We start from the raw sequence: 24,703 nt of genomic DNA, 5'->3' as shown, positions 1-24,703 counted from the left end.
AGAGGTGTGGGTCTGTGGGGGGGGGGGGGGGAAGGCTGGGGAGAAGCCTGGGGAGGGGTTGAAATTCCTGTGCTGTTGTACTTGTTTCTTTCATGCAGTCCCAGAGCCACTCTGGCACTTACTTACACCCCACCCTGTGCCTGCTGCCTCCCCTTGGGTTTCCCCCAGCTCCTGTGGGGAGGGGACCTGCTGCCCCCCCCTCAAAGGGCACAGGTAGGTGCTGGGACAGCCTGGGGCTTTCCCCGGGTGAGGGGGAATGGCTGGGGGAGAACGCTTCCCCAGAGGCAGGGGAAGTGCTCCAGTTCAGGCAGCTGCCCCGTGCTCTCTGCTTTCTGGCACGGTGCTGGGCCTTGGAAACGGAGGTACCCCTCTGCCTTCCTCCACCCCTGTCTTGGGGGGGGCGGTTCTCCTCTTCAGCTGAGTGCTTGGGCCCCCCCTCCTCATCCTCAGCTCCTCTGGGGGCAGATCTGCTCTATTTGGAGCAGAGGAGAAGAAAAGATGTACACAGAGTTCAGGGTCCGTTGTTTATTTACATAAAAACACTGACTAGTGCCACAGTTTCACCTCTGAGCAAACAGCAGCTGCCTGCGCAGGCCCGGCTGTGTTTGCAGACCTGTGTGCTGAGAGACCCCCCTGCTTCGCTCGGGGGGGCTGCACGCTCCAGCTGCCCTGGCTGCAGGGGCTCAGGGCCAGGGGAGGGAGAGGGAGGAGCAGCCACGGAGAGGCTGAAAATAGCTCCCACATCCTCTTGCCCTCATCTGTCATAGTGCTGCTGGCAGCTCCTGCTTGCCCCCTTCCTTCTGCCCCCCCATCAAGTGAGCTAAAAAATAAACCCCTACACCCACATGCAACAAGGAACCCTACAGGGTGCAGCTGCGGTGGTGGCAGGATGGGTGCTGCAGGATGTGCACCCGTAGACCCCACCGGGCTCAGGACGTGGCTCTGCAGCGGGTGGGCACGGGTCTGCTCCAGAGCTGCGAGCCAGCTGCGGCCTGGTAACAAACTCCTCTAATCTACAGCACCGGGGCAGGTAGCGACATGCCGGATGCATTTTTTTCGCTAACAGTTTGCCAGGTGGGCGAGGAACTGCCGGGGGCTTTCCTTCCCCAAAAGAGCCACAGCAGGGGCTGGGAGGAGGCGCATGCAGCTGGAGCAGCCGTGGCCACCGGGCGCTGGCGGGTGCTCTGGCAGGACGGAGGTGCTGATCAAGGGTGCGGTGCTGCTGCCGCTTCCCCCCTGCCCCAGGCCTCGCAGGTGGCTCTGCCTGCCCCTTGGGAAGGGGCTTCGCACCTACCGGCTGCGTGCTGACCTGGCTGGAGAGGGCCGTGAACCGTGCTGAAACCTGGCACACGTGGCAGTGCCCGCTCTGTCTCCTCGACACTGAGCTACCACTGAGCCCCTTCCTAAAATGGCCACAGGGGCCGTGCTGCCTTCCCACCTTGTGTGCTGCGGGCTGCTCGGGTCCCCTGTCCCCTCCTGGGTGGCAGGTGCCCCCACTGACCTGCAGCAGCTCCCTGGGTGGGGCAGCATGTCCCTGCAGCCAGGCACCCCTGCGCTGGGGCAGGGGGAGGGAGGAGGTGGGTGCCCACAGCAGCTACTGCTCTTCCCCGGGTTGCTCCAGGCGAAAGGGGCTGCACTAGCGCCCTGGAGCGTAAGGGGGTGCAGAGGGATCCCGCCCCCCCACCTCCTGCATGCTGCAGGGCAGCCCCACACACCGCATCTGGGGCCCGGGCCCACTGCCCCTGTGCACCTGCGCCAGCGTTGCCAATCCAACCGTTCACAGCGAGGACCGGAGCTTGGGGAAGGTGGTCGCAGCTCTGAGCAGGAGGGAGCCGGGGACACACACATACACACCACCGGAGGGTTAAGCGAAGGAGTGTTGCACACGCATAGACTAGGACGGCAGCGGGAGAGGGGCTGGTGTCATTCCAGCTGCTCGGGCTCCTGGAGTGCTGTTAGCACATGCGCTTGTACGTGTAGATATAGGCCTTGCAGTTGGGACACGTGTGTGTCACATCCTTGAAGTCATCGAACAGACAGGGGATCAGGCAGCAGCAGAGGTCACACCTGGAGCACAGAAGAGGCGGAGCGCGGTGAGCTGGGCACCCCAGGCAGCCCCTGGGCACAGCCTGCGGGCACAGGCACGGGAAGCAGGAGGTGGGTGGCACTTGTGGGGCTCACTCTGGGGCCTGGGCAAGAGAGGTGAGTACCTGCCCCTGGGAACCAACCATGGGCCCCTGCCGCTGCGAAGGGCAGCACAAAGCACGCTGCCCCTCGGCATGTGCTGCTGCTACAAGGGTAAGTGCTTCGTTAGTGAGCAGCAGTGCACCGCGCAGAGGGAAGGGACAGCCTGGTGAGACGCAGGGAGGCGATGAGGCTCGACCTACCCCCACCACTGGGGCAGGGGGCTGGGACAAGCACCCCATCCCCTCCCGCAGCCCCCACTGCTGCCAGCCCTTGGCCACAAACACTGATGCCAAGCTCCGCACCGGGCCTTTGGCGGTGGCACCTTCCCCTCCCCTGGCAGGAGCCCAGGTCTCCAGGCACGGTCACCCCAGGAACCCAACTGCTGCCCCAGTAACACCTCAGTGCCAAGGCCCCCACCACACCCAACAGCTCAGACAAGGCTGCCGGCATCGGGGCCACCAGGACCAGGGCAGAGCGATCACCATCACCGTGGAGCTGCTGATGGCAGAGAGGCCCCAGCTCTGCTTGCAGCACCTACCCGACAAAGCAGCAGAGGAATCCAAGGAGGAAGCTCATGAGCCCGATCTCGTAGGTGATCTTGGTGGTGATGGCTTGCTGGCAGTGGGGACACACCGTCTGCACCGGGGCACCCTGGAAGATCTCTCCCTGCAGCACCGTCACTGTGGTGGCAGCCCCTGATGGGACGAGGACTGTCGCCGTGTGGCCGCCGGGAGAGGGGTAGTGGCCCGGGGCAGGGTAGTAGCCCATGGGGGGGTGAGGGCCTGGCGGGGGGTAATAACCTGCTGGGAATGAGAAACGGGCACAGGTGAACACCACTGTACGCTGCAGGAGATGCCAGATCCTCACTGCGGGGGGGGGGGGGGGGGTCCCACCCTGCTGCCACACCTGGGGGGGGGCAACCCTGCTGCAGGCACTGTGCCCCCCACCCCAGGCCGAAGAGCCTCGCTGCAAGCCCCAAATGGCAGCCCCACCCCTATTGTGTCCCCCCCCACCCCACTCCCCAGGGCAGTAGGAGACGTGCTCCTGGGGGGGGTGTCCTTGCCCATCACAACTCCCTTCTTCACGCAGCCCCTCGTGGTACTCACCAGGTGGCACGTAGGGCCCGGAGCCGTCTGCGGGCATGTGGGGTGGCACGAACCCCGGCTGTGAGGGTGGCTCATATGGGGGGGGCCCAAATTCAGGAGGGGGGATGGGAACCCCCTGGGGCTGTCCCACAACAGGGGCGACGCCATCTGAAAGGAAACACAGAGTCAGCAGCCAGGGCAGGATGAAGCAGAGCTGATGGGGAGATGGTGGCTTGGCTGAGCGGTCTGGGGGGGTTGGCCCCAGCAGGGAAGGGAGACACGCTATGGGGTGGGGGGCACCCCCCCAAGCCTTGTCCTCTGGGCCTCAAGAAGCCCAGATTCACCCCACGTTACCCACAGCAGCAAGCAGAGCCAGGCTTTGCGCAGGGAATGCTTTCTGCTCTCGTCACTTCCCCGGGACCTTTTGTCTCCCCAGAGGGTGACACGGTGGCAGACAAAGCCCGGCATCGCACCACCCTCCCCAGGGCACTGCACACTGCAGGGCAGAGCTGCAAGGAGAGGCCATGGCCAGGGCGCTCCCAGGGAAACCATGCTTGCTTGGCTCCTGCCCTCTTGGCAATGTCACCCTGACACCCCAGAGCAGCTGGGATCCCCCTAGTACCTGCTGCGACGGGTGGGCCGTGCTTCTCTTCTATCAGTGGTGCCGAGGGGCCTCCCGGGTAGGGTGGCGGAGGGTCGTTGGACATGGTTCAGGGCGGCCCTGCAAGGACAGAAGCCTTTAGAAGAGATGCCAGCCTTTGGCTGCACCCGGGCACCTGCCCGGAGCTGCATGGTGCTTGGGGAAGGAGGTGGCAGGTAACGGAGGGGTCCGGGGCTGGTGCCACCGCTGCACTGGCCTGAGCCCCTCCATGGGCAGAAACAAGGCCATGGCCCCAAAGCCGGACAGGCTTCGACCCCGACTGCAAATCCAAGGTGTAACATCTTCCTGCCGGCTCTGCAGGGCTTTCCCTGTAACACCTGGGCGTGGTACAACAGCAGCTCATCAGTGCAGCTCTCGGCTGCATTGCCCGCATGCTGGGGCAGCACTGGGCTGGAAGCTGCTCTGCCAAGTGCCTCAGCTGCAGTGTTAGAGAACCAAAGATGGGAAAGAGCTGCCCATGTTGCCCCCAGCCCCCCAACTCCGCCCAGCAGACTGATATGCAATGCTGCGCCCCAAGGGGATGGCAGGACCCCCGGAACCTGAAGCACAAACTCTGAGGTGGAGGGCACAAACCCACAGAGAGCACCTCTAAATACTCTCATCGAGTGAGTTAAGGTGAGAGCATCTTTAACAGCTGGAGACATAATTTTAACTGGGGTAAAATTTACCTGTCCTCTTCCTTGCAGCAAAAGAGCTCAGAGGTCTCAACAGAGCTGAGAAAAACAATTCTTCTGAGCAGTGTAGTTTGGAAGCTGTCTTACCCCACCGAATCTGCGTGAAAGGAGACAGCAAGAGAGTTACAGTGATGGAGAGGAGCCACTGCTACAGCACTGCCTTGGCTGCCACACCAAACCCCTTCCCCTCCCCGTTGTGGGGAGAGCAAGTCTGGACAGGAACCTCCCAATGTGCACCCCTCGATGGCAGGCATGAGGCTACATGTCCTTGGCACGTGGAAAAGCCCCACCGACACACTCTGAACTCCAAGGAAGTGCAACGGCATCAAGAAACCTGATTTCCCTGTTTACTCTGGCTCAGTTAAATCTGGTAGGACGTGACTAAATTGGGAAATACAAATGAGAGGCTGTTCACTCAGTGCTTGGGAAGGCTGCCATCAGGCATGGGACACGGTGACATTGCCATCAACGCTCAGGGAGCAGCACTAGAAGCTCTCCTTGGGGTCTGAGCACCTACCCAAACCCCCCATCCTTTCGTCCCTGAAGGGCCAGGAGCAAATGTGACTCTGCTTGTCACATTCCCCTTGGTCTCCTGCCCTCCTCGAGGCAGGTCAGCCGGCTGCCAGGACAGTGCTTTCTCAGCCGGTCCCACAGGTCCCACTCCAGCAGCTCCCATCTGAGCAGGAAAAACACTCCCAGGCTACAACCAGCCTGCAAAAATCCCATGGGCACAACCAGGGTGGCTCTGGACCTCAAGAGATGGCCACAGCAGGCGCTGCTGCCACACTACCCCGCAGGCACGACCGGCAAAGCTGCCCCGCAGCCCTGGCGAGGCACAAACCTCCTGCTCAGCCCCAGAGAGCTCAGGGCTGAGAGGTGCCAGAGCAGGACCGAGCTGGGCAGCACCCGACTGGGGTCACTGGGAGCACACTAGGGAGGAGAGGCAGAGAGGCTCCTTCTGGCCCCATCGCCAGTGCCACGTGCTGGGCAACGCGCCCGGGGCACACCACCTTCCACAGCACAGCCCGGCACAAGCCTCCATAGGCACCGGGCCAAGCAGCGAGTGCAGCCCCAGCCCTGCCTGCATTGCAGGTGTCCCCAGAGAGGTGCCTGTGGGGCACAGCCGCCTCCACCTGCGGCTGCTGGGCTAAGGGAAGCCAAGGCCTCAGCAAACACCAGAAGGAAGACCCATCTCTCCCCGACCTGCTTGGTTTCACTTTATTCCACCCCTGTTTTTCTAGCTCACACTCCCTGCCTCCCAGCAGTCTCCTGCAAGGTGGCAGGAAATCTAATGAGGTCACAAGTCTGCAGAGGAGCACCATTATCCATTGCTGATCACGGAGCAGCATGCTGATACCCCCCGAGATGAGCAAAGCCTGGACCAGCATAAGGTCTCCCCAGGATGTGCGTATTTATTGACTAATATTTCTCCCTGGAGGTCTTAAGTGGTACATTGCAGACACACAGCTTCAAAGTGTAATACGGGGGTGGCTGGGGGTCATCTTCCTCCTGCTTTTCTCTCCTATTTCTTCCTAAGAGCCAGGGGAAGGAGCGCCGGCCCGTGCAGCAGGTATGGCAGAGCTGCCACGGCACAGAGCGCTTCCAGGCGGAGGAAAGCGCCCGAAGCACAGCGCACTGCAGAGCCCTCCTTCTCCTTCAGTGACCTACAAAGCTACAAATTGGGCCGTGCTCTTTTTAGCTTCACTGGGGATGTAAAGAAAAGGAGGACTTATTCTTCTGAAAGTAGCCAACCAACCCACCCTGCACACCCAGGAGCCTTGGACCCTCCTGTCCCCTGCCTGCAGGGCTCCTGGATGAGCCCAGCGTGACCGGAGCATCCCGGAGTCCTTACCTGGGGACACCGGCGTGCCAGGGAGCTTTCCTTGCCTTCGCAGGCCAGCTGAGCCCACGGCTTTTCTAATGTAACAGATCTCCTCCTATTACCACTCAGAGGCTGCCTTTCCATAACGTAACATCTTTCAACACTCCCTGGCTCTACTCCCCTTGTCATCAAAGCAGCTGGTGAGAAAACTCAAAAGACGAGGAGACCAAGAGGCAATTCCACCTACGTGCTCCACCAGCCGCTCTACAAACACCCATCAGATGAAGCAACAGCCCCAGACTGAGCCAGCAGTTAACCCTGCCGCCTTGACCGGCAGGAAAAGGCAGCCACGAGGGCAATGGCCAGTGGATCTCAGAGCCACGCAGGTACTGGGATGAAGGAGGCTGCAGGGGCTGCAGAGCTGTTCTGCTCGTACTTGGCAGACTCAGTCACTCTTAATGCAATATTCTGCTTATTAAGAGAGATCTGTAAAGAGCAAGACATTGGCTGTGTGCCCTTCCCAGGAGGGAAAGAAAGCCTGTTGCTTTTAAGCCTCTTAGAAGCAGTTTCTCTTGTGCTTTCTTTTATCTTAATGCGAGAAGCACAAAACCCGCCCCAGCCCATTTCCGCCAGAGAGCTCCGTGGGGAGCTGGAGGGCACAAGGCTTCCCCTCGGCGCTGGGTCGGGAGCTACCCCAGAACATCACTCACTGCCCTGGCACGGACGACCCTGCAGTATTCCCTCCCAAAAGCAACGTGGCTAAAGCAAAGCAACCCAGATCCTCCCCCTTGTATGGCGGCACAGAGAGGCAACCTTGCTCTCAGGAGCGAGCTAGCAGTACCCCTGCAAAGAGGCAGTTTCCCTGAGCAGCACCCACCCAGCGCAGGAGAGAGGGGAGCCTGGAGCATGTCCCACCAGGAAAGCCCTTCCAGGCTGAAGCAGGTTGATGGGATCTCAGCACAGGCAGGTGAGCTGGGAAGATCCAGCCGCTAACCAAAACCACAGCAGTATTTTGCATCAAAACCACAGCAGTATTTTGCATCAAAACGCAATCCCCAGAAGCACGTAACAAGGATTCTTGCTGCTGGTTATTTCTAGTTTTACCCACTAGATTTTGGCAAAGTCAACTTACTTTGCTCCGTCTGTCTTGCAAAAAAGAAACAAGACTTCTCCTGCCCACGGCACCACCACAGACAGACGGACTTGGAGTCCGGTGACAGCTCACAGGAGACTTCAGAACACTCAGAGCTTGGTGCGCCCTCGCCAGGGAGGACACCCCTGGCAGGCTGCGCTTTGCCCCAGGATCTCCAGTCACCCCCGCCAGCATGACGAGCCATTCTGCCAGCGTACTACGAAGCTGTCCCACGTTACCCATGCTGGTTTGTTAAAGCTGAACCACCAGTGTGTTTCTGTGTCATGAAAACAGCTTAGACCGAACTAACTGCTCTCACATGGGAAGAAACATTCCCGAAGACTGGGGAAATTGCATCCACACTAGGGCTTACTGGAATAACCATGCTCATAGACCAGCTGAACACCTAGGGGAAAAATAAGAGCTTGACAAAAAATTTAGGCTAAGTTTACCAGGCTTAAGTTCAAGATCTGATGGAATCGCCAATGTCTACTGCAGGTCCTTTGGGAGCAGAAGACTAAAAAGTAGTCAGTTACCAGTAAAAGGATGGACAGAGGAGATGCTATTTCCAGCTACAAATGCAGATTAGTAGCTCTTAACTGGAAGAACAGCTTTTACTGGCTCCTCTGCTTTAAACTAACAACAGAAGATGAACCCACCACAATTGTTGCAGACACTGCTCCTGTTAAACGCAGGAGACAAGCAAAGGGTCCCCATGGGCTGGCAGCATGACAAACCAAGCAGAACAAGGATCAGAGGACAGAGGGGACCCACGGATCAGCCCATCCCTCTTTCTCTCTCTGGGGACAACACCCCAAAACTTCCCTTCATGTGCCAGCGGTGTGTTGGCTGTCCTGCTCCTGCCATTCCTGTGGGAAGCCTGTTCCAGGCCCCCACTGCTCTGATGGCCTTACAGTTCCTAGTTTATTTGTAGCCAGATTACACTCATCTGTTCTTGAGCCTGAACAGCTTTCCTTTGCGCCCTGCTTGCTGTGAACAGCCATCATGCCCTGACTCAGACTTTGTTTTGCTAGGCTGAACACACCGAGGTCTGGCGAGGTATTTCTGCACTGTGTTTTCAGTGCAAGCCCGTTCATCTCCCTCAAGTCTAGATCGGCGACCTGAAGCCATGCTCAGCTGTGGCAACAGCCAGCATCACCCATGCTGGCACACTCTCCAGCGTGTGCTGCTGCAGGATGGATGGGACAGCAAGCTGTGGCTGGTCTCGCTGCTCCAGCAAGCTTCACCTGCCCTGTGGCACTGCTATGGGACTGCACAGGCACACCTGGTCACTCCTCATCCTCACCTACCATCTCAGAGCTTGTGGCCTTTATGGGTGGCTTGGATTCAGTTCGGACACGAGGGACTAAACCACAGCTGCGTGGCAGCCTACGCACAGGCTAGGCTGGAGCTTTGCTAAAGAAAACAAAAGAGAAAAGATCCGGATTCCCACCGCTCCCGTTAGCCCTGCCGGGGCACAGCAGAGTGACAGACACAACCAGGACAGCATGACTCCATCACAGCCCCAAAGACAGAGAGGGGCTACGGCTTCAACCCGTGCACCCTCCTGTACAGCTGGCTCTGTGCTCCCTGGTCGACTCAGGGTCCCATTTCAGGCAGCTTTTGGGCAAGGAGAAGAACAAACAGCAGGTCTCTGGATCCCACCAGACCAGGGCGTAACTCCCAGCCCCAAGAGGTCTGTTTGAGGTTTCTCTACAGCAGTGAGCACAGCCAAAGAGCCGGAGGGGCAGCACACAGTCCTGCATACAGAAGCACAAGGCTTTCTAATCCACCTCCTTCCCATGCTCAGCAACCCTGGCTCCAGATTTCTAGTTAATTAGGGATCGATACCCCAAAGGCCACAGTCCCCATTACTGACACATCCAAAACTGATGGCCACAAAGCTCTCCCAGGCACTTACAGTGGCGATGAGAGGAGCTGATGTGTTAGGGCCCAGAGTTCCCCACTGGCTGCGTTTCCCTCTTCTACATCACACAGACTCGCTGCAGAAACACGGCAAAAGAAAAGGTCTGCCCATCTGACCTCCTCTCCAAATAGGTATGTCATCAAAATCAAATGAAGCGTGGCATGTAGTGGGAACAGGTAACATCGTGACAGGTCCTAGCTGAATATATTCTAACATGCCGTAAGAGCTCACCCACCAGCTCAATGCATTGAGTAGATAATGCCACGAGGAGGACAGCCACAGATAATTCCTGCACTGCTTGGAGACCCGAAGATTTGGTCCGTTACCACCGATCGGCCCAGGCGGCAGCTGTGTGCGCTTCAGCCTCCTTCCTCCCAGACGAAATCACCAAGGGTGAGACAAATCTGAGAAGGACAGAGCAGACTGCCGGCAAGTCTAACTCACGTGCAAACCCTGATAGTGCAGCACTGGCCCCGTGCAGCTCTGAGTCAGCCTCACAGCGCAGCTGAGATCCACTCCCACGAGCAGAAACACAGCCTGTGTTGTCCTTGCTCCTCCTGCATTTGATAACCGGAGACCCACGGTGATTTGGCTTTGTTTTGCCTACATGAGCAGTGGCTCCAGCCACTGAGACAGGAAGCAGGGTTTGTTCATACTCAACCATGTTCAATGATGTTGGCACTTCAAAAGCTGCTGCTGCACATTTTTGGAGCTCTTCCTCCACCAAAAATAACTTCCGATATTTAGAAGAGGAAAAAACGCACTAAAATTAAATGAATAAATAAAAGGATACGACCACTTCCAGCTTCGTTGCACATCAGACACAAATTTCAGCTTCCAAGCTTTTGTAAATACGTCTTTAAAAGCAAAGTCAGGAGCTCTGAAGAAGCTAGGCTTCCTCACTGAGGCCAGCCTCTTTCCTCTTAAAAAAGGAACAGCGTTGCAGCCAACACCACCCCAGCTTTCTTGGCGCCAGGAAAGCTACCTGTGTGCCACAGTCTTCTACCTGCTCCAGAAACAGGGGAATACTGAGACTAGGAAGCCAAACAAATATGCTAGGTATGAGCACAAAAGGCAGATCAGATGCTGGCAAAATGTCATCTGTCCAGAAGCCTTTTTTAAAAGAAGGGCTTTAGGAGTAGCAAGAAGAGACTGAATCGAGCAGGGTTGGATGAGAGGTGGACAGAGCCATACTCTGACCGTGGCAATCACAGATGCCCTCCTCCACAACGGCATTTCTGAGCAGCATCTCCAAAGCCCAGCCTGGACCTGCTCTGCAGCGTGTTCTCTGCGTTACACCTGTGCCACAGAGCAAGCCAGGGACGCTGCCCTCTCCACGCGCATGCCCGCTCGCACACAGCTTGTGGGGATGTGGCTCAACTCCCACTGTTCCTGAAAACACCACATGCAATCCACAGCACAGCGCTCTTACCTTGAAAGGAAAGGTAGCAAAGATCGCTGCTGAAAAAGCAGTATCAGTGGTTACTTCTGCCTCGTTTTTATGCGGAACAACAACAAAAAAAAAAAAGAGATGTTTTCCGTGTGAGCGAGCCAAACTTCCCCCTCAGCCTTGCCTCTTCCCATGCGCATTTGCTGCCTCCAGCCTGCACACCGTCTCCCCAGAGCCAGGAGGGAAGGAATAAACAGCAGAGAGTGCTGCAGCCTCCTTTAGAAAGAGGGTGCCCCGGCAATCCTTGACCAGCTGGCACGTACCCCCTCCTGTACCCCGCTGTTAACCCTGGCAGCACCTCCTCAACTCATCATCCTAGTCCTGGGCAAGACAGCAAGAGGGCGCATGCCTCCAACACACTCGCACAAGGCACAGATGGAAACCCAAGTTAAGGACTAATGGAAAGGTCTGTTCTTTTCCTGAGCGACTCGGCTGCATTTCCCCACGCACAAGCCCTGCGCCTCCAGCACCGCTGCCAGGGAGCGCAAACCCACCGTGCAGAAACAGCCAGGCTCCTTGCAGAACAGCAGATTTCTCCCACACTTCTGCAGTCAGATTTCAGCTGCAGAAAACTGCTACTTCCAGGAAGATCAGGCTCTTCCTTCGGTGCAGGGATGGAGAGCTCTGCTGGCAAAGCAGGACAGAAGCAGCCGTTTAAAACAAAGGGCTGACAGAGGAGAAGGTTATTCGCCATTTGGTCCAGCTACATCAGACGGCCAAAGCTCCCCACTCTGCTCTACAGTATGCGAATCTCTGGAGAGACATCCCCCTTGTAGTCGTTTACCTTGGGACCTCGGACATGTCGTTTGGCCTTCTGTGTGCCACCATAACCCAGCAGGCAAATCAACTAAGAGCAGGATCCTCACTGGAAGCTAGGTGCTGTGTCCAAAGCAAGATTTCTCAGGGTATTAAATCCAAAGCACAATCAGATAATCTCCATGATGACGCCCAGGCTCAGCTGTCCTCAGCCAGAGATTCAAATTACTGCTTCGAGCAGCTCCTCTGTATGGATATCAGGAAAACCAGACACAAAATCCCCCTGCTTAAGACAAGGATGGTTTATCCGCAACACCCACAAAGGGTTACATGCAGGAGGAGCGCCTGTCAGGACCTGCTGCCGCCTCTGGGATTCTCTCCAGTGTTATTCGCCTCCAGATGGGCTGACCAAGTGCTTGTTGGCTCTCCACACTGGGGCTGTAGAAACAGCATTGCCAGGACCTGGTTAACCTGAACATTTAAAGAAAAACCAGCCGAAAGGAAAAGAACAAACTGAGGTAGCTCTTTGCTCTCTGCCACAGGCTCCCAAGCTGCAGCACACAACTGCAAGAAGCATCACACATCTGCAGAGCTCACCATGCTGGCAGTGATATCCGACAAGAGCCAAGAGGGGCTGCAAGGGAGCCCGTGAGCTACCAGCGAGGAGAGGCCCTTACCCCACACTTCAAAACTGAACCCCAGCTCTTACACATTTAGGGGCATTGGGGAAGGCTCAGGCATGCACAGAGCACTCTGGATCAGCAGGACAGCTGAACTCAGCCCTCAAAAGACAGTTTTATGAACACGCAGCAAGCACAGAGCATGCTGCAGCCAGGCTCCCTTGCAGGCTGCTACCGGCCCTGGAAAACACACTCCCTCCCACTCAGGAGGTGCTTTCTGTTCGGGCATTACCAGCTGGTGATCCAGCCTCACGAGAGAAGACAGACTACAATACACCAGGTGTTCTCATGGATGCAAAGATGCAATTTAAAAGAAACATTGAAGACAAACCTGAGTTCCTCTGCACCTTAGCCATCTGCTCCAGAGAGACTTCGATGAGAAAAGGAGGGTGCTGCAAGCCGAATCTCTGGGGAACTAGACAGCTTTTCTGTGAGACTTTCGCTAAGTTCACAAACAGTCCAAGCTAACACTTGGTAACTTCCATGGGAAAGCACCCAGTGATATCAGCAGCTGTTGCCTGGAGTCCTGTGCATCTACTTAATTTTTCCCCTGAGAGGATAAATACTGCATTACATCATCTGTTTGCTATCTAGTTAATAATGTTAATATTAATATAATAATCTAGAGCAAATAAAACCACGATCTACTCCAATACTATGGTGTTTTAACATAACACCGAACTTAACTGTGCACAAGACTGGTTGTTCATTTAAGCAAACAAACAAAAAAAAACACAGCTCAAAAAACTTAACAGCAAACAGAAGTCCCAGAGGAGATCGGGCAGAAGCTCCGCAATTCCTTGTATTAAAGGCAGTCACAGCTCCATAGCTCACCTCTGATGGCAGCCCGTAACAGACGCTTAGGACGAGTTAGGAAGCAAGCAAAGGCAGAATGACCGCCCTGTCAGTCCCTCCCACTCCCAGCACTCAGGTTTTAGAGATTAGGCAGCCTGGAATTTCTCCGTGGACCACCCTAATTCCTTTATAGCCCACCAGCTCCCTGAGCTCTGCCACAGACGGCGGTGGCAAGTTCTGCTCTTCAGTTACCTACACGAAAAAGTGTCTTTTGCTGCCTGCACACTTCAGTGGCACCTCCCAGCTCTCACACAGAGAAGATCAATACAGGATGACTATCCACTACATCTCACAGCACAACTCAGGATTTTATAGCTCTCCTTCCCAAAACTATACTAAAAATATTTTATTCCTTTATGCACACATTTTTTCATTACTCCCTCATTCTACAGAATTTTTTGAGAGAAAGTCAAACAATACAGCTACATCATTGCTGAATCAAACTGATTAGATGTGTGACTTCCATTAAATAACACAGTAAGCTCCAAGGGAGGAGGAAATTAGAGTCATAGAGGATCAGCACTTTTGTGAAGATGTAGCCGCATTTCAGTTTCAGAATTAATCAGAGCCCAAGAGCCTATTCAGAATTCCCTTGCAGATTTTGCAACACAATGAAATAATTTTGAATACATTAGTGGCAATTCCAGATCAATTTTCCTTCCAAGTGATGTACAAAACACGTCACAGTACTGATGTTTTCTTATCCGAGGCATAGCACCAGCTTGCTATAGGACTGACTCCAGTCTCCAACATTAGCGTTTTCTATCCTCACAGATACCCCTGCCTTGGCACCAGAGAAGCTGCTAATGTTCAGATTTAACAGGTACAGTGTCACCTTGCTTTTTTTTCTGAAGACTAGTGAGAAGTGCTCTATGTCACTCAATTTTATTTAAGGCCATGGCTCGCTCTTTGCAAAGAAGCGTGGTTTGGGATTAAGCAGGAGCGTGTGTGTAAGGTCCGAGATCTCTCTCGAGTCCTACTGCCAACAAGGAGGACACATGCACATCCAGAGACACGCGCACTGGAGGAACTCCTCTGTGCTGAGGCCACTCACGTTATCCCACTCACCTTCTTGCTCTCACGGCATGACCAGACTTTCCCATTTCCAGACCAGGACCTCCCTTGGGGTGGCCCAGGGCCCTGCTAGCATGGGGCTCGCTCGCCCCCCGGCAGTTTGACAGGAGGAGGGTACCCTGCACTCCCCTGCTCCCAAGCCCAGCTCATCTGGACTGCTCAAGGACAGATGACAATGTCCCAGCTCAGAGTGGGAAACCCCCTGGGTTAATCAACAGCCACTGAGTGTGCCCAGTGCTGGGTCACCTCCAGCAGCACGGCGGTGGCTCAGAGGGAGCACCGGGACACACCCCTGAGTCACACACAGCTCCTGCCGGTCCCATTCCTCCCTCCAGTTCCGGCCAGACTTGGCTAGTCCACTCTGACTTCCCGATCCAGGGAAGTCATTTTTACTCCAAAGCATTTTGTGACTTTGGCTTCAGTTTGCAGCACCAAGTTCCTGCCAACTCCTTTGTAACCCCTTCCCCAAAGTCTGTTGCTATCTGAACAAAGCCACGTAGCAAGCTGCTACGTATCTGTCCCTCAGATCACGCCAAAAGCTGCTTCTCCGCAGCCTAATTTGCCACTACTGCTTGCTCGGAGGCAACGCACAGCAGTCCTGCCAGGGGAGAGAATGAAGACACATTCAAAGCCACATCGTTAGCCTGGCTCGCTTAAACGTAAGCAGATCTGCCAAGAACACTGACCAAGATACAAATCAGCTAGCCAAGTTCAGCAAGATCTGCAGTCGGGGACGCAGAGCTGTATTCCCTTTGAAAACAAGAGTGAAGGAAGAGAGATGATGTCCCCATACCTCTCCAGGCCACAGCTCCAGGCACCATCCTAGTTTTGGCATGCGTGGGACATCACCTGGATAAGAGCCACACCGACTCCAGAACTGCGGACAAAGCAAGCAGAACACCTCTCGCTGAAAATCTAGACACAGCAGCTGGATCCAAAGCACCCCTAATATGCAGCAACGCACCTCCTCAAGTCCTTGTTCTAAGCTTTTCTAAACCCTTTCTCTGCCTTTCTGTCAAGGCAACACCTCAGTGCTTTACTGTTAAATTAAAAGCATCACTGGTCAGAGGGTTTCGAACAGTCCTAAGGCTGGGTCACTGCTCTCACAGCAGGGGATGAGACTGGTGAAAATTCAAGCGCGTAATACCAAAATGCCCTCAGGGCGGGTAAACAGCTCAGCTGCTCTGGAGGATTCAGGACTGAAATCCTCTCCTGAGCCAGATGAAGAGGGAGCAGCTGCCACAGCTACATCACTAAAGAAGCTGGGAACTGTCTTCTCTCTCATCAGAATAGTCCAGCAGTCAGCTCAAAACTGAGCTCCCACCGTGCTAATGCATCCTGAACCATGGCACCCAAGAGGGAGTCCGAAAGCCTGAGCGTGGCTAAACTAACGATACCTGTAGCCTGAAGCCATGAATTTTGGGGGAACCTGCATTCCCAACATGCAAATATGCTCCAGATGACAAGTCTGTGGAAGAGCTACAACAAGCCCAGGAGAAGAGCTGATTTTTTTAACAGCAATGGAAATGGTCTATAGACCCAGCTTCACTCTCCTGATCAAAGATTACGTTAAGATTTTTGAAGAACTGAATGGTCACAGCAGAGCAGATGGGAAGAGCAAGTTGAGCCTTCAGCACACACCCACACCTCCTGCGAACACTTCCTATATACCATAAAGCAGAATAAAGGCGCTAAGTTAATTGGAAGACAAACTGAACACGCCTTTAAGAAAAGGGCAGCACACATACACTAGCAGCAACTATTTATCCAGTGGTCAGTTAAAAACCCAAGCCCAAAGAAGTCAGCAGCAGCATGGAAATCCCACCACGACTGCTGTCCTCCGCTCCGTGTTCTAGTCTTTGTCCTCCCCTCCAACACAAGGCTCCAGCGCTCCCCTTCTGACACGCGTTAGATGACTGGGACCCCCAAGGACCACAAAAGCATCCCAGGTTGGAGAGTCACCGCAGCAGAGGTACAGCGTTGGCTTTGGCCTATGGTTTCCTTCCAAAATGATGCTGCGCTGAACCCCAGGAGTTCCTTTGCCTCTCTTAAAAGGGTGGCCTGCTACTTACTTGGAGAAACAATTAATAAAATTCAACGGACTGATTTTCATTCATCACCAGCCAGAAATCCAATCTCAAGCTAGCAGGACTACCCCGAACACAGATATCGCATCTATCATTGAAGTTATCTGCTGTGGGTACTAGCATGAGTGGATTTTACAGCTGCAGTGAGCCCGGCTGCCTACATCACCAAGACTAATTTATTCTCAGAAAGGCTAATTTAATCTGGCAGTGAATGTTCTCAAAGCCTCCTTGCACAAAAACGCTTTTATCTTGGTTGGCTTAACAACAATACACCATATCCAAAAACGTGGAGGGATGCTAAAGAAGAACACTACCCTTGTGTTTTGAGTCCTCTAGTACTTTTGTCTGAGAAATTTCTCTTGGTAACCACAGACTCTGAGAAAACATAGAGTGCCTCTGTTTTTTTTTAAAAAGCCAACTGTGTTTTCAAGGCAAAATATACAACAGCTCAGGCTACTTCCCCCTCGCATACAATTGTGTCTTGACAGAAAGAGCTGTGCTCTTAGTAAAACTAAAACCCAGTAAAGATTGTTTAGTATTAGACACCATGTTCACTTCCAACGGCCCATCTGCATAGCAAGAGTGGCGGCCAGCACGCCTGGCCCGGGGTGTACTACCTGCCACTGGTAGGTGACTTTCCCCAGCCCACACTACAGAAGAATAAGCTTCAGAAGACATTCAAAACCTCCGTGTTAAGAAGCTGTGTAACCGCATCATGAAGCATTTCAGAGGGAGCATCCTTCAGATTTCCAGCCTCTGCCATCCGTGGGGGGGCAAGAACTAATTAAGCAATCAGAAAGCTTTTATTCATTGTTTTTAAATTCTAGTTCATATTTTCCCCTTACTTATGAAAGTATGCACAGAGGCAGAGTGCATCCAAAGTCACGCTTAGCCATTTGAACCAGAGCGCGTTGTCTCTTAGCTCTGCAATGAGAGTCACCGTATCACCTGTGTCGTACAGACATGGCATGAAGAAGTGGTCCTCACCTGGATCTACCCCTTGCAAGGTAGATCACTGGAGAGCCAAGCATTGTCCTTTGGAATTAGAGGGGCTAAACCAAGGGTTTTTAAAGCGTTACAATAGACATAGCTGTACCAGGATAACCCTCCATGCTCTTAGGAGTGTCACCATCATCCTGCTGCAAAAGAAAAGCTGGTGCTGTGCAAGGATCACAGCCTGCATCATGGCTGAGAGGGCTCCTTTGGTACAAGGGCAAGAACACACCCCAGATGGTGTCCAACAATTTAGGACGATTCAGTAACTCGGGGACAAGGAAAAAATCATAGGGAAGCAGAGCATTAGGACAGACCAGAGGAGAAAAAAAAAAAAACAAAACAACACAACACTCCCCTTGTTCCTATCTGTCAGGAATTGCTGTCCCAAGAATAGCCTATTGAGAAACCAGGAAACTCAGAGAGCAGCAGGGAAGGGCTGAGTCATGCCCATTTGAAAAAAAAAAAAAAAGGCAACCGAAAAAAAACCCCAACCCACAACAAAACAACCCAAAAGGGAAGGAGAGGAAACATGGACAGCAGCTGTTTTGGGTCCTGGAGATATAAACACGTCAATCCAGAACATATTAGCCATTCTTAATTTTTAAAAGCTCTGCAAACACGTGATACTTCCATAAAAAGCAGTCGACCCTCCCTCTGTTCCTGGGAAGCAAATTTAGCTCTGGTTGAACCAGGCAAAGTTGGTGGTGCTTCCCGGCACCAGGCTCTGATGCAACACCCGCTCGGCCATGCACGGCTGCCAGGACACAAACTGCTCCCTGCTTATGCCCTGATCTTTGCCTTTATTTGTTCCTCTACAGCATTAGCATCGCAGTATCACAAAGACTTACAGGCTGGACAAATGCTTTCCAGAAGGGAAAGTACAGTCCATTTCAGGGATGCTATTAGCAGAGGGTGAGGAGCTGTTTCCCCTACCCACACTGGAAGGGGACGAGGTAAAGCGTGACTTGGACGGGTTTCCTACAACTCTCTGCGAACAGCCAAGCAGAAGACAAGTGCTCCCGCCTCGCAGCCAGCCTCAGCGCTGCCCGTCTAGCCCCCAGGAAGGCAAGGCTATGGTTAAGTTTTGCTCAAGTCTTCTCACATGATAATCTTTGTTCTGTGATCTAAATGAAATCAATTTTACAATAATTCTCCCCGGGACAGTAATCTTATTCACTCACCCATAATCTAAAAGATTATACCTGCTCTCCAGCTGTGGGGCTCTGGGAGGAAGCACAAGGGATTTCTGAGCAATGAGGGCTTGTTTTTAATACAACTCCTCGGCTACCCCTCACAAACTAGGGAGGGAGCTGGATCTTTTCAATCAAAAAACTGTGCTTGAAAACATGTTTGGGAAAAAACCTCTCCAATTCATTTTATCTTGCACCGTGAGGTTCTGTCAGATTAAAGATGCAAAGACAGGAAGTGGGAAGACCCTCTGAGTCCATCCGTGCAGGGAGCAGGCTGACCGTGCCTGCCGTCCCCAGACTCTGGCAGATAACATATACTCACGTGTAACCGCACCTTAGCCACCACGTCTTGTCTCAGTAAAAGATTCAATTGCCAAATGACTAAGTCAGGGCTTCCTTTGTAAAGACACATGCAGCAGATACCATTTTGGGACGTCAGTGCTCCCAAAAATGATACTGGCTGAGATCTGGAGTGAAGCGGGAAGCATACTGTGTCTACACACACAGCCAAACAGCAAGAGAGAGCAAGCCTCTGTGCTCTTCCTTTTTACATCTGCGAAGTCCTTCTAGTCTGAGAGTAGGCTATATTTCTGGGGTTTTTTCAGGGAGCCAGTATAAACCGTGGGGGGAGCTCAGAGAGCCTAACTTACCCCTCTGCAGCAGTCAAAGAGCCTCTCCCTCCAGCTCGCACGGGTCCCCAAGTCTCCCACTGCCCGTCCCAGGCAGGGCAGGGGAAAGCACCCTGCCGAGAAGGCAGCTCCCACAGATCCAACCTCTTCCCAGCACTGGGACTTGCTGGAATAACTACAACACAAAGCCTTTGCACATAGACCCAGCCTTGACACTAACTCCCAGAACGAGAGCTCAAGGAAAGTGTCCCAAAGCAAATAGGCTCTCATGGTTCAAATTTTAAATAAAATTATTCTTCTCATAATACGACGAGTAAATAAAGATGAAATCTAGCTAGAGCATGGCATGTGCATGTACCACGGTGAGATGTGATGGATCGAATTTATGACTGTAAGATGGAGTGCAAGACAAAACAGTAAGTGTGTAAACTTAAAGCTAGAACGTTCCTTCCAAAAACACATCTTCCAAAACTGTTAATAGGTAGCTAGTCTGTTAGGGCAAGGTAGAGAAGATTTTCTTTCTAAATGCAGAGACTGTGTATCAAAGAAGGTTCAGGGACATACACAACAGGGAATGTTTACCTGCGCACTGGTTCAGGGCAGAGGGACCACCATCTCAGCACAAATGCTTTAACTTAAATTCTCTTAATCTGTTAGAGAACTGGGTATTATTCCATTTTCTAATGTATAAAGGAGGTTAAGGAAACATAACAATTACTAATGCAGAGTTACCTTACTAATCACAATAGGCAATAGAGAAATATATTACTTAATTTGCACAGAAAGCCTCAGCTCATTTCTTCATTCTCTGATCATCTCAAGTTTCATCACGCTAAAAGGTACCAAGTCAAACACACACAACCAGCAGCTGTTCTTCACAATTCCTAAGATGCTAAATACATTGCCATCTTTTGGGGTTATTTATTGCATTCTCTTACTCTACATTCAGGCCTGCTAAAAGAATTCAGATTAAAGACACCTGCACTAAAAAGTGGGGCCTCACACAGGAGATGTGCGGCATGAAGCAGCTTCCTTCCTATCTCTGTCCTCTACCCAGATCTATGACCAGCAGAGACCTGCTGTACTCTCTGGGCTCTTAAACAGCCTTTTTTCTCCACCACAAATGCAACAAATTTTAGACTGCAACCGTGAGATAGCTCTGAATGAATGAGCCCAAAGCAAAACTGTAACAGCAGCCAGGAGTTTCCCTGAGCATTTCATGCCAGAAGTAAAAACTCCCCCTGCCTCAGAGACTTTATACTGTCGAGAAAATGAATTGTGGTTTCCTACAGCATCTGTTCTAATTGTGTTCCCTCTGATCAAAGAGGGAGATACGTCCTTTGCAGAGCATACAGAGATCTGACACTGCTTACGAAAATCGCACTGCTTCTCTCCAGTTCCAAGACGGATACCAAGTGCTGATTGGGAGTAACAGGAAAACAGCAAGGTGAATATCACATCCCAAGGCAGAAGTTACTCATCACGTGTTTTCTGAAGGAAAAAAAGGTACATACACATCTGCGTTTACAAACTTCTGTGCTCAGGTGCCTTGCTTTGAAATCTTCAGGAGTCAATTGGTTTCAGGCTAGAGTACTTTGCCTGTGTAACAGCTGCAAAATCAGGTCCTTGAAACAAAACCAACCAAAACCCTCCAACGATTTGCAGAACAACTGAAGTTCCCACTACACACCATCACTTTTACTGTATTGGGGAGAAGGGAAGAGTACTATACAATGAAAATTTTTCCTTTTAGAACATCACTAACTGCTGTGAAGAGCCATGAGGGATATCAGCATCCACTTGTTGTTTTCCAACTAACTCTCCTGTCCTCCCTGTTTTCAGCAGTTCTGCACAGATCAGTCTGGGAGAACACCTTCTCACTGCAGTTTGATGAGAAGTTGGCATACCTGTCTAGAAGCTCAAAGGCATATTCAGTCCTGCTGCCTTTGTTATTATTTTAATCTCCATATTATGCCAATACTATTTCCTCCCTGTCTCACCTGGCAGCCATCAATCTTTTCCTCGGCTTGGTGCAAAGCTGAGTAAATGTGAGCCTGTACGCAGAAAAACTATCATAGAACCAATGGTACATTCAGCACATGTACAGAGCCGTGGTAATACCAGCGAAAGTGATGCACAGCCCCATTGCAGACCCTACAAAAAATGCTATTAAAAAAAGTTTTAAAAAGTTAGCTTCTTTCAATGTAGGATATTCTCTCCTGATTAAAGCGATTATAAGAAATCAAATGTAGGGCTTTACAATGGTACCACAAACAGATGTAGAACACTTGATTTCACACTTCTCTTTACCCATAAGCAAAAAACTGGTCTTGGATCAGAGCAGATACTAGAAGTCTCTGTATCTCCTAAAACCATTCATCCTCATACTGGAAGATCTCTGCATCAACCACATCCTTTAAATACAAGTATTTATCTGCTAAATTCACATCTGAAGAGGAAAAATAGGTAATCTTTTACACAATAAAGTTACTTTCATCCCTTCTCTCGCTACGTTAGTGAGTCACTCTGGCAATGGGTACACTTCTGCAGATGACAACACTGTGCCGAGGACCCAAAACCCCCTGAAACACACACAGTGTGGGTGTTGTGGACAGGAAAAAGTCTGGCCCCTGGCTGATTGCCCTTCAGCTGCAGGAGTGCATTAGCTGCGCTCCCAGAGCGCATCTGCCAGTTGTGCTTTGTCCAAAAGGAAAACAGTCGCCGCGCTTTGCATCACTGCGTGATTTCCCACGCACAGAAAGTATGGTTGATTAGGAAGCAAGCTTCAAAAACATGCTCGTAAACAGAAACAAGGCACTGACGGAGACACCCTCCTCCTTTCACAACAGCAGCTGAGATAGAGCTCCAGTCAGAACAGAAACACAAGGAACTGAATTTCAGGTGCAGGACCTGTTGAGGGAACACAACAGGAAACTCAGCATGGTCTTCCATCTTCTTAGGAAGGGCTCAGCTTCTTAGGAAGGTACACAGCTGAAGCTTTGTAAGGTTTTAGTAGCACCCTGCGGCATTTTGTGGCCGCTATGGTCAGCGTTAATGACCAGTCCCAGACCAGGGCTGCCTCCCCCTCTCCCTGGCCCGTGTTACCATCTATCCACACCTCTTCTCCCCGGGACGCGCGGCTTCTGAAAGAGAAGCTCCCTCTCTGTTAACTGTCCAAGTCACACCTGTAGCAAGATCTTTTGGTACTCGGCATACGAACATGCACATCCCCTCTTCCAGCACCTCCCTGAGTGCAGCCTTGAGCAGACACAACCACTGCAGCCCCACCAGCCATACAACAGCAGCTGGGGAGGACGGAGCATGTTTGCTCCACTTGGCATCACCCAGAGGACATCTGGGGACATTGCTCCATCACCCCGCCCTTGTTACAGCCTCGTCCCCCAGCTGTGCTTAAGCCACACCACTAGACAGCCTCGTATCAGTTCCTGAAGTCGCTGCCTCCCTACCTCCAAGCAGGAATTCCTTCCGCGCACAACGCCTAAGGAGAATGGAGCAGGTACATTGCTAAATGCTTCCGGGGATTTCCTGGAGCGCATGGACATCGTTACAATATTTAGAGAGAGAAGCCTTTGGCAAAGGGAAGTTTTCAGCCTGTGCTTTCTGCACTGACTCAAGTTTGTTTAGTTCTGAAAAATGAATGAATGACATACTATGGTTATATAGTTCTATATTATGCTATATAATACTCACTATAGTTTTCCCTACTGCCTACACCAGTCATACACTGTGGAGAGCAGAAGGGCCCCTGCTGAAATGAAGCACTATTTGAAGCATGTTGGTTGAAAGGGAATAAACAGGAGGATATCTTGCATATTCACAAAGTGTTTCTCAGCAAGCTTTACATACAGCCCCAAACCACTATAATTATAATTTAAAACATTTCTACTTAAAATCATTGTCTACCACCTGATATTTTAGGCTCAGCCTGGAATGTGACAACCACCAGTCCCCTCACCAGTTCTCACTGGTCAAGGAGACTGTCTCTGAATAACTTTTCCAGAGATGCCTTGGGCCAAGGGGCACACACCTACGCTTGCAGCGACTCGGAGAAGTTCTACTTTGAGCGTGACTCCTGCGGGCGATCCAGAGGACGCCGGCACAACGGTGTCCATCCCAGCCTGCCTGTTCCCGCTCCCCTGCACGGCCCTGGAGCTCTTCCCGGGGTCCCAAGCCCCATCCCTCCCTTTAGCAGCAATCACAACCCCCTGTGCTTTTCATAAAGCAACTGAATGCTGCCATAACAGCTCCTACCCTTCTGCCTCTCCAGTCCCCTTGGGAAGCAAAACCAAGATCTCACCGCTCTAATGGTTAAAGACCTCCCAGCCCCCCGCTAACATTTATTCACTGGTATTTGTTGTTGTGCCACGCTATCCATTAAGTGAATGAGCTCTCCTCATTTCACAGGGTTCACGCTGCCAATGTGCTGAGGGACAGTATCATCCCCATCATTATAATTTCTCTTCCTGCTTGTCAAGAGATCCAAGCTTGGTTCAGCTCCTCTAAAACGGGCTCATCATTCCTGATCATTGAACCAGCAGCTCCAGCCCAAGCTCATCTCTTCCGAGCAGGGATGACTGGAAATGCAGACACTTGTACCTAGGCCTGGCTCCCTCCTCTCCTAGGGACCTGGCTGGGGAATGGATCACATTTGCTCTTCTCACAGCTGTGCCCTGCCAGCAGCTCCCCGCCGTCCTCTCCGCAAGCTGGCACCACCTCGGTCAGGCTGGGGTGCTCGCCTTACAGCGGAAAGTCTTTTCCCAAGCACACGACCTCACTTTCCACGCGATTAAATTTCATCCTGCGCCTGCTGCTCCGGCCCTCCAGCACATCCCGATCCTCCCGTCCCAACCCTTCCCTGCATTGCTGAGGGTACACAGCTGAAGCTTTGTAAGGTTTTAGTAGCACCCTGCGGCATTTTGTGGCCGCTATGGTCAGCGTTAATGACCAGTCCCAGGCCGGGGCTGCCTCCCCCTCTCCCCGGCCCGTGTTACCATCTATCCATACCTCTTCTCCCCGGGACGCGCGGCTCCGCAGCAAACGCTCCGGCCACGGCGGAGCACAGAGACCTTCCCTCTGCCTGGAGAAGCGAGGTCCTCCCTCAGAGAGTTAACCGCGGATTTATTTTCATCCCTCTTTTTCTAATCAGCGGCGGATGGTGCTGGACTTCTGCGTTTCCCCCCCGTGCCCAGTGTCCCCTCGCCTCCAGCTGGCCCCGCTGCCAGGAGGCCGCCGCGGCCTGCCCGGGGCTGGGGGGGGGCACCGGCCCCGCCGGGCCTCCCTCCCCGCCGCTGCCTGCCTCGCCCGGCCCCACCGCTCCCCGGGGCCCAGCCGGTCCCTGCGCCCGACCCCCGCCCCGGCCTCGTGGGGAGGCACCTACCGGCTGCCGGCTCCCGGCGGCGGCTCCGGCACCTGCCGGCTCCGGGGCGGGGCGAGGCGGGGCGGGCGGCGGGCGGTGTCGCGGCGGGGCGGGCCCGGTC

General features: G+C 53.0%; 1 protein-coding gene across 5 annotated transcripts; it reads right to left on the bottom strand.

Moving 5' to 3' along the window:
* Positions 1–510: 510 nt before the first annotated feature.
* Positions 511–24,642, bottom strand: CDIP1 (cell death inducing p53 target 1). 5 transcript variants are annotated; one of them, XM_059826394.1, is made up of 6 exons: positions 24,604–24,642; positions 4,602–4,704; positions 3,895–3,993; positions 3,294–3,440; positions 2,726–2,990; positions 511–2,067 (listed from the first exon to the last, which is right to left on the bottom strand). In XM_059826394.1, the coding sequence occupies exons 3-6, from the start codon at positions 3,977–3,979 to the stop codon at positions 1,956–1,958; spliced, it is 609 nt and encodes a 202-aa protein (XP_059682377.1). In that variant the 5' UTR covers positions 3,980–3,993; positions 4,602–4,704; positions 24,604–24,642; the 3' UTR covers positions 511–1,955. The 5 variants fall into 5 exon arrangements, with proteins under 5 accessions (XP_059682377.1, XP_059682378.1, XP_059682376.1 ...); XM_059826395.1 differs by lacking the exon at positions 24,604–24,642 and adding an exon at positions 22,324–22,344; XM_059826393.1 differs by lacking the exon at positions 24,604–24,642 and adding an exon at positions 11,723–11,800.
* Between the last annotated feature and the right edge of the window lie 61 nt (positions 24,643–24,703).

This window comes from Gavia stellata, chromosome 18, assembly GCF_030936135.1.
Source record: "Gavia stellata isolate bGavSte3 chromosome 18, bGavSte3.hap2, whole genome shotgun sequence".
NCBI lineage: Eukaryota > Metazoa > Chordata > Aves > Gaviiformes > Gaviidae > Gavia > Gavia stellata.
This window is presented reverse-complemented; position numbering and strand designations above follow the sequence as displayed.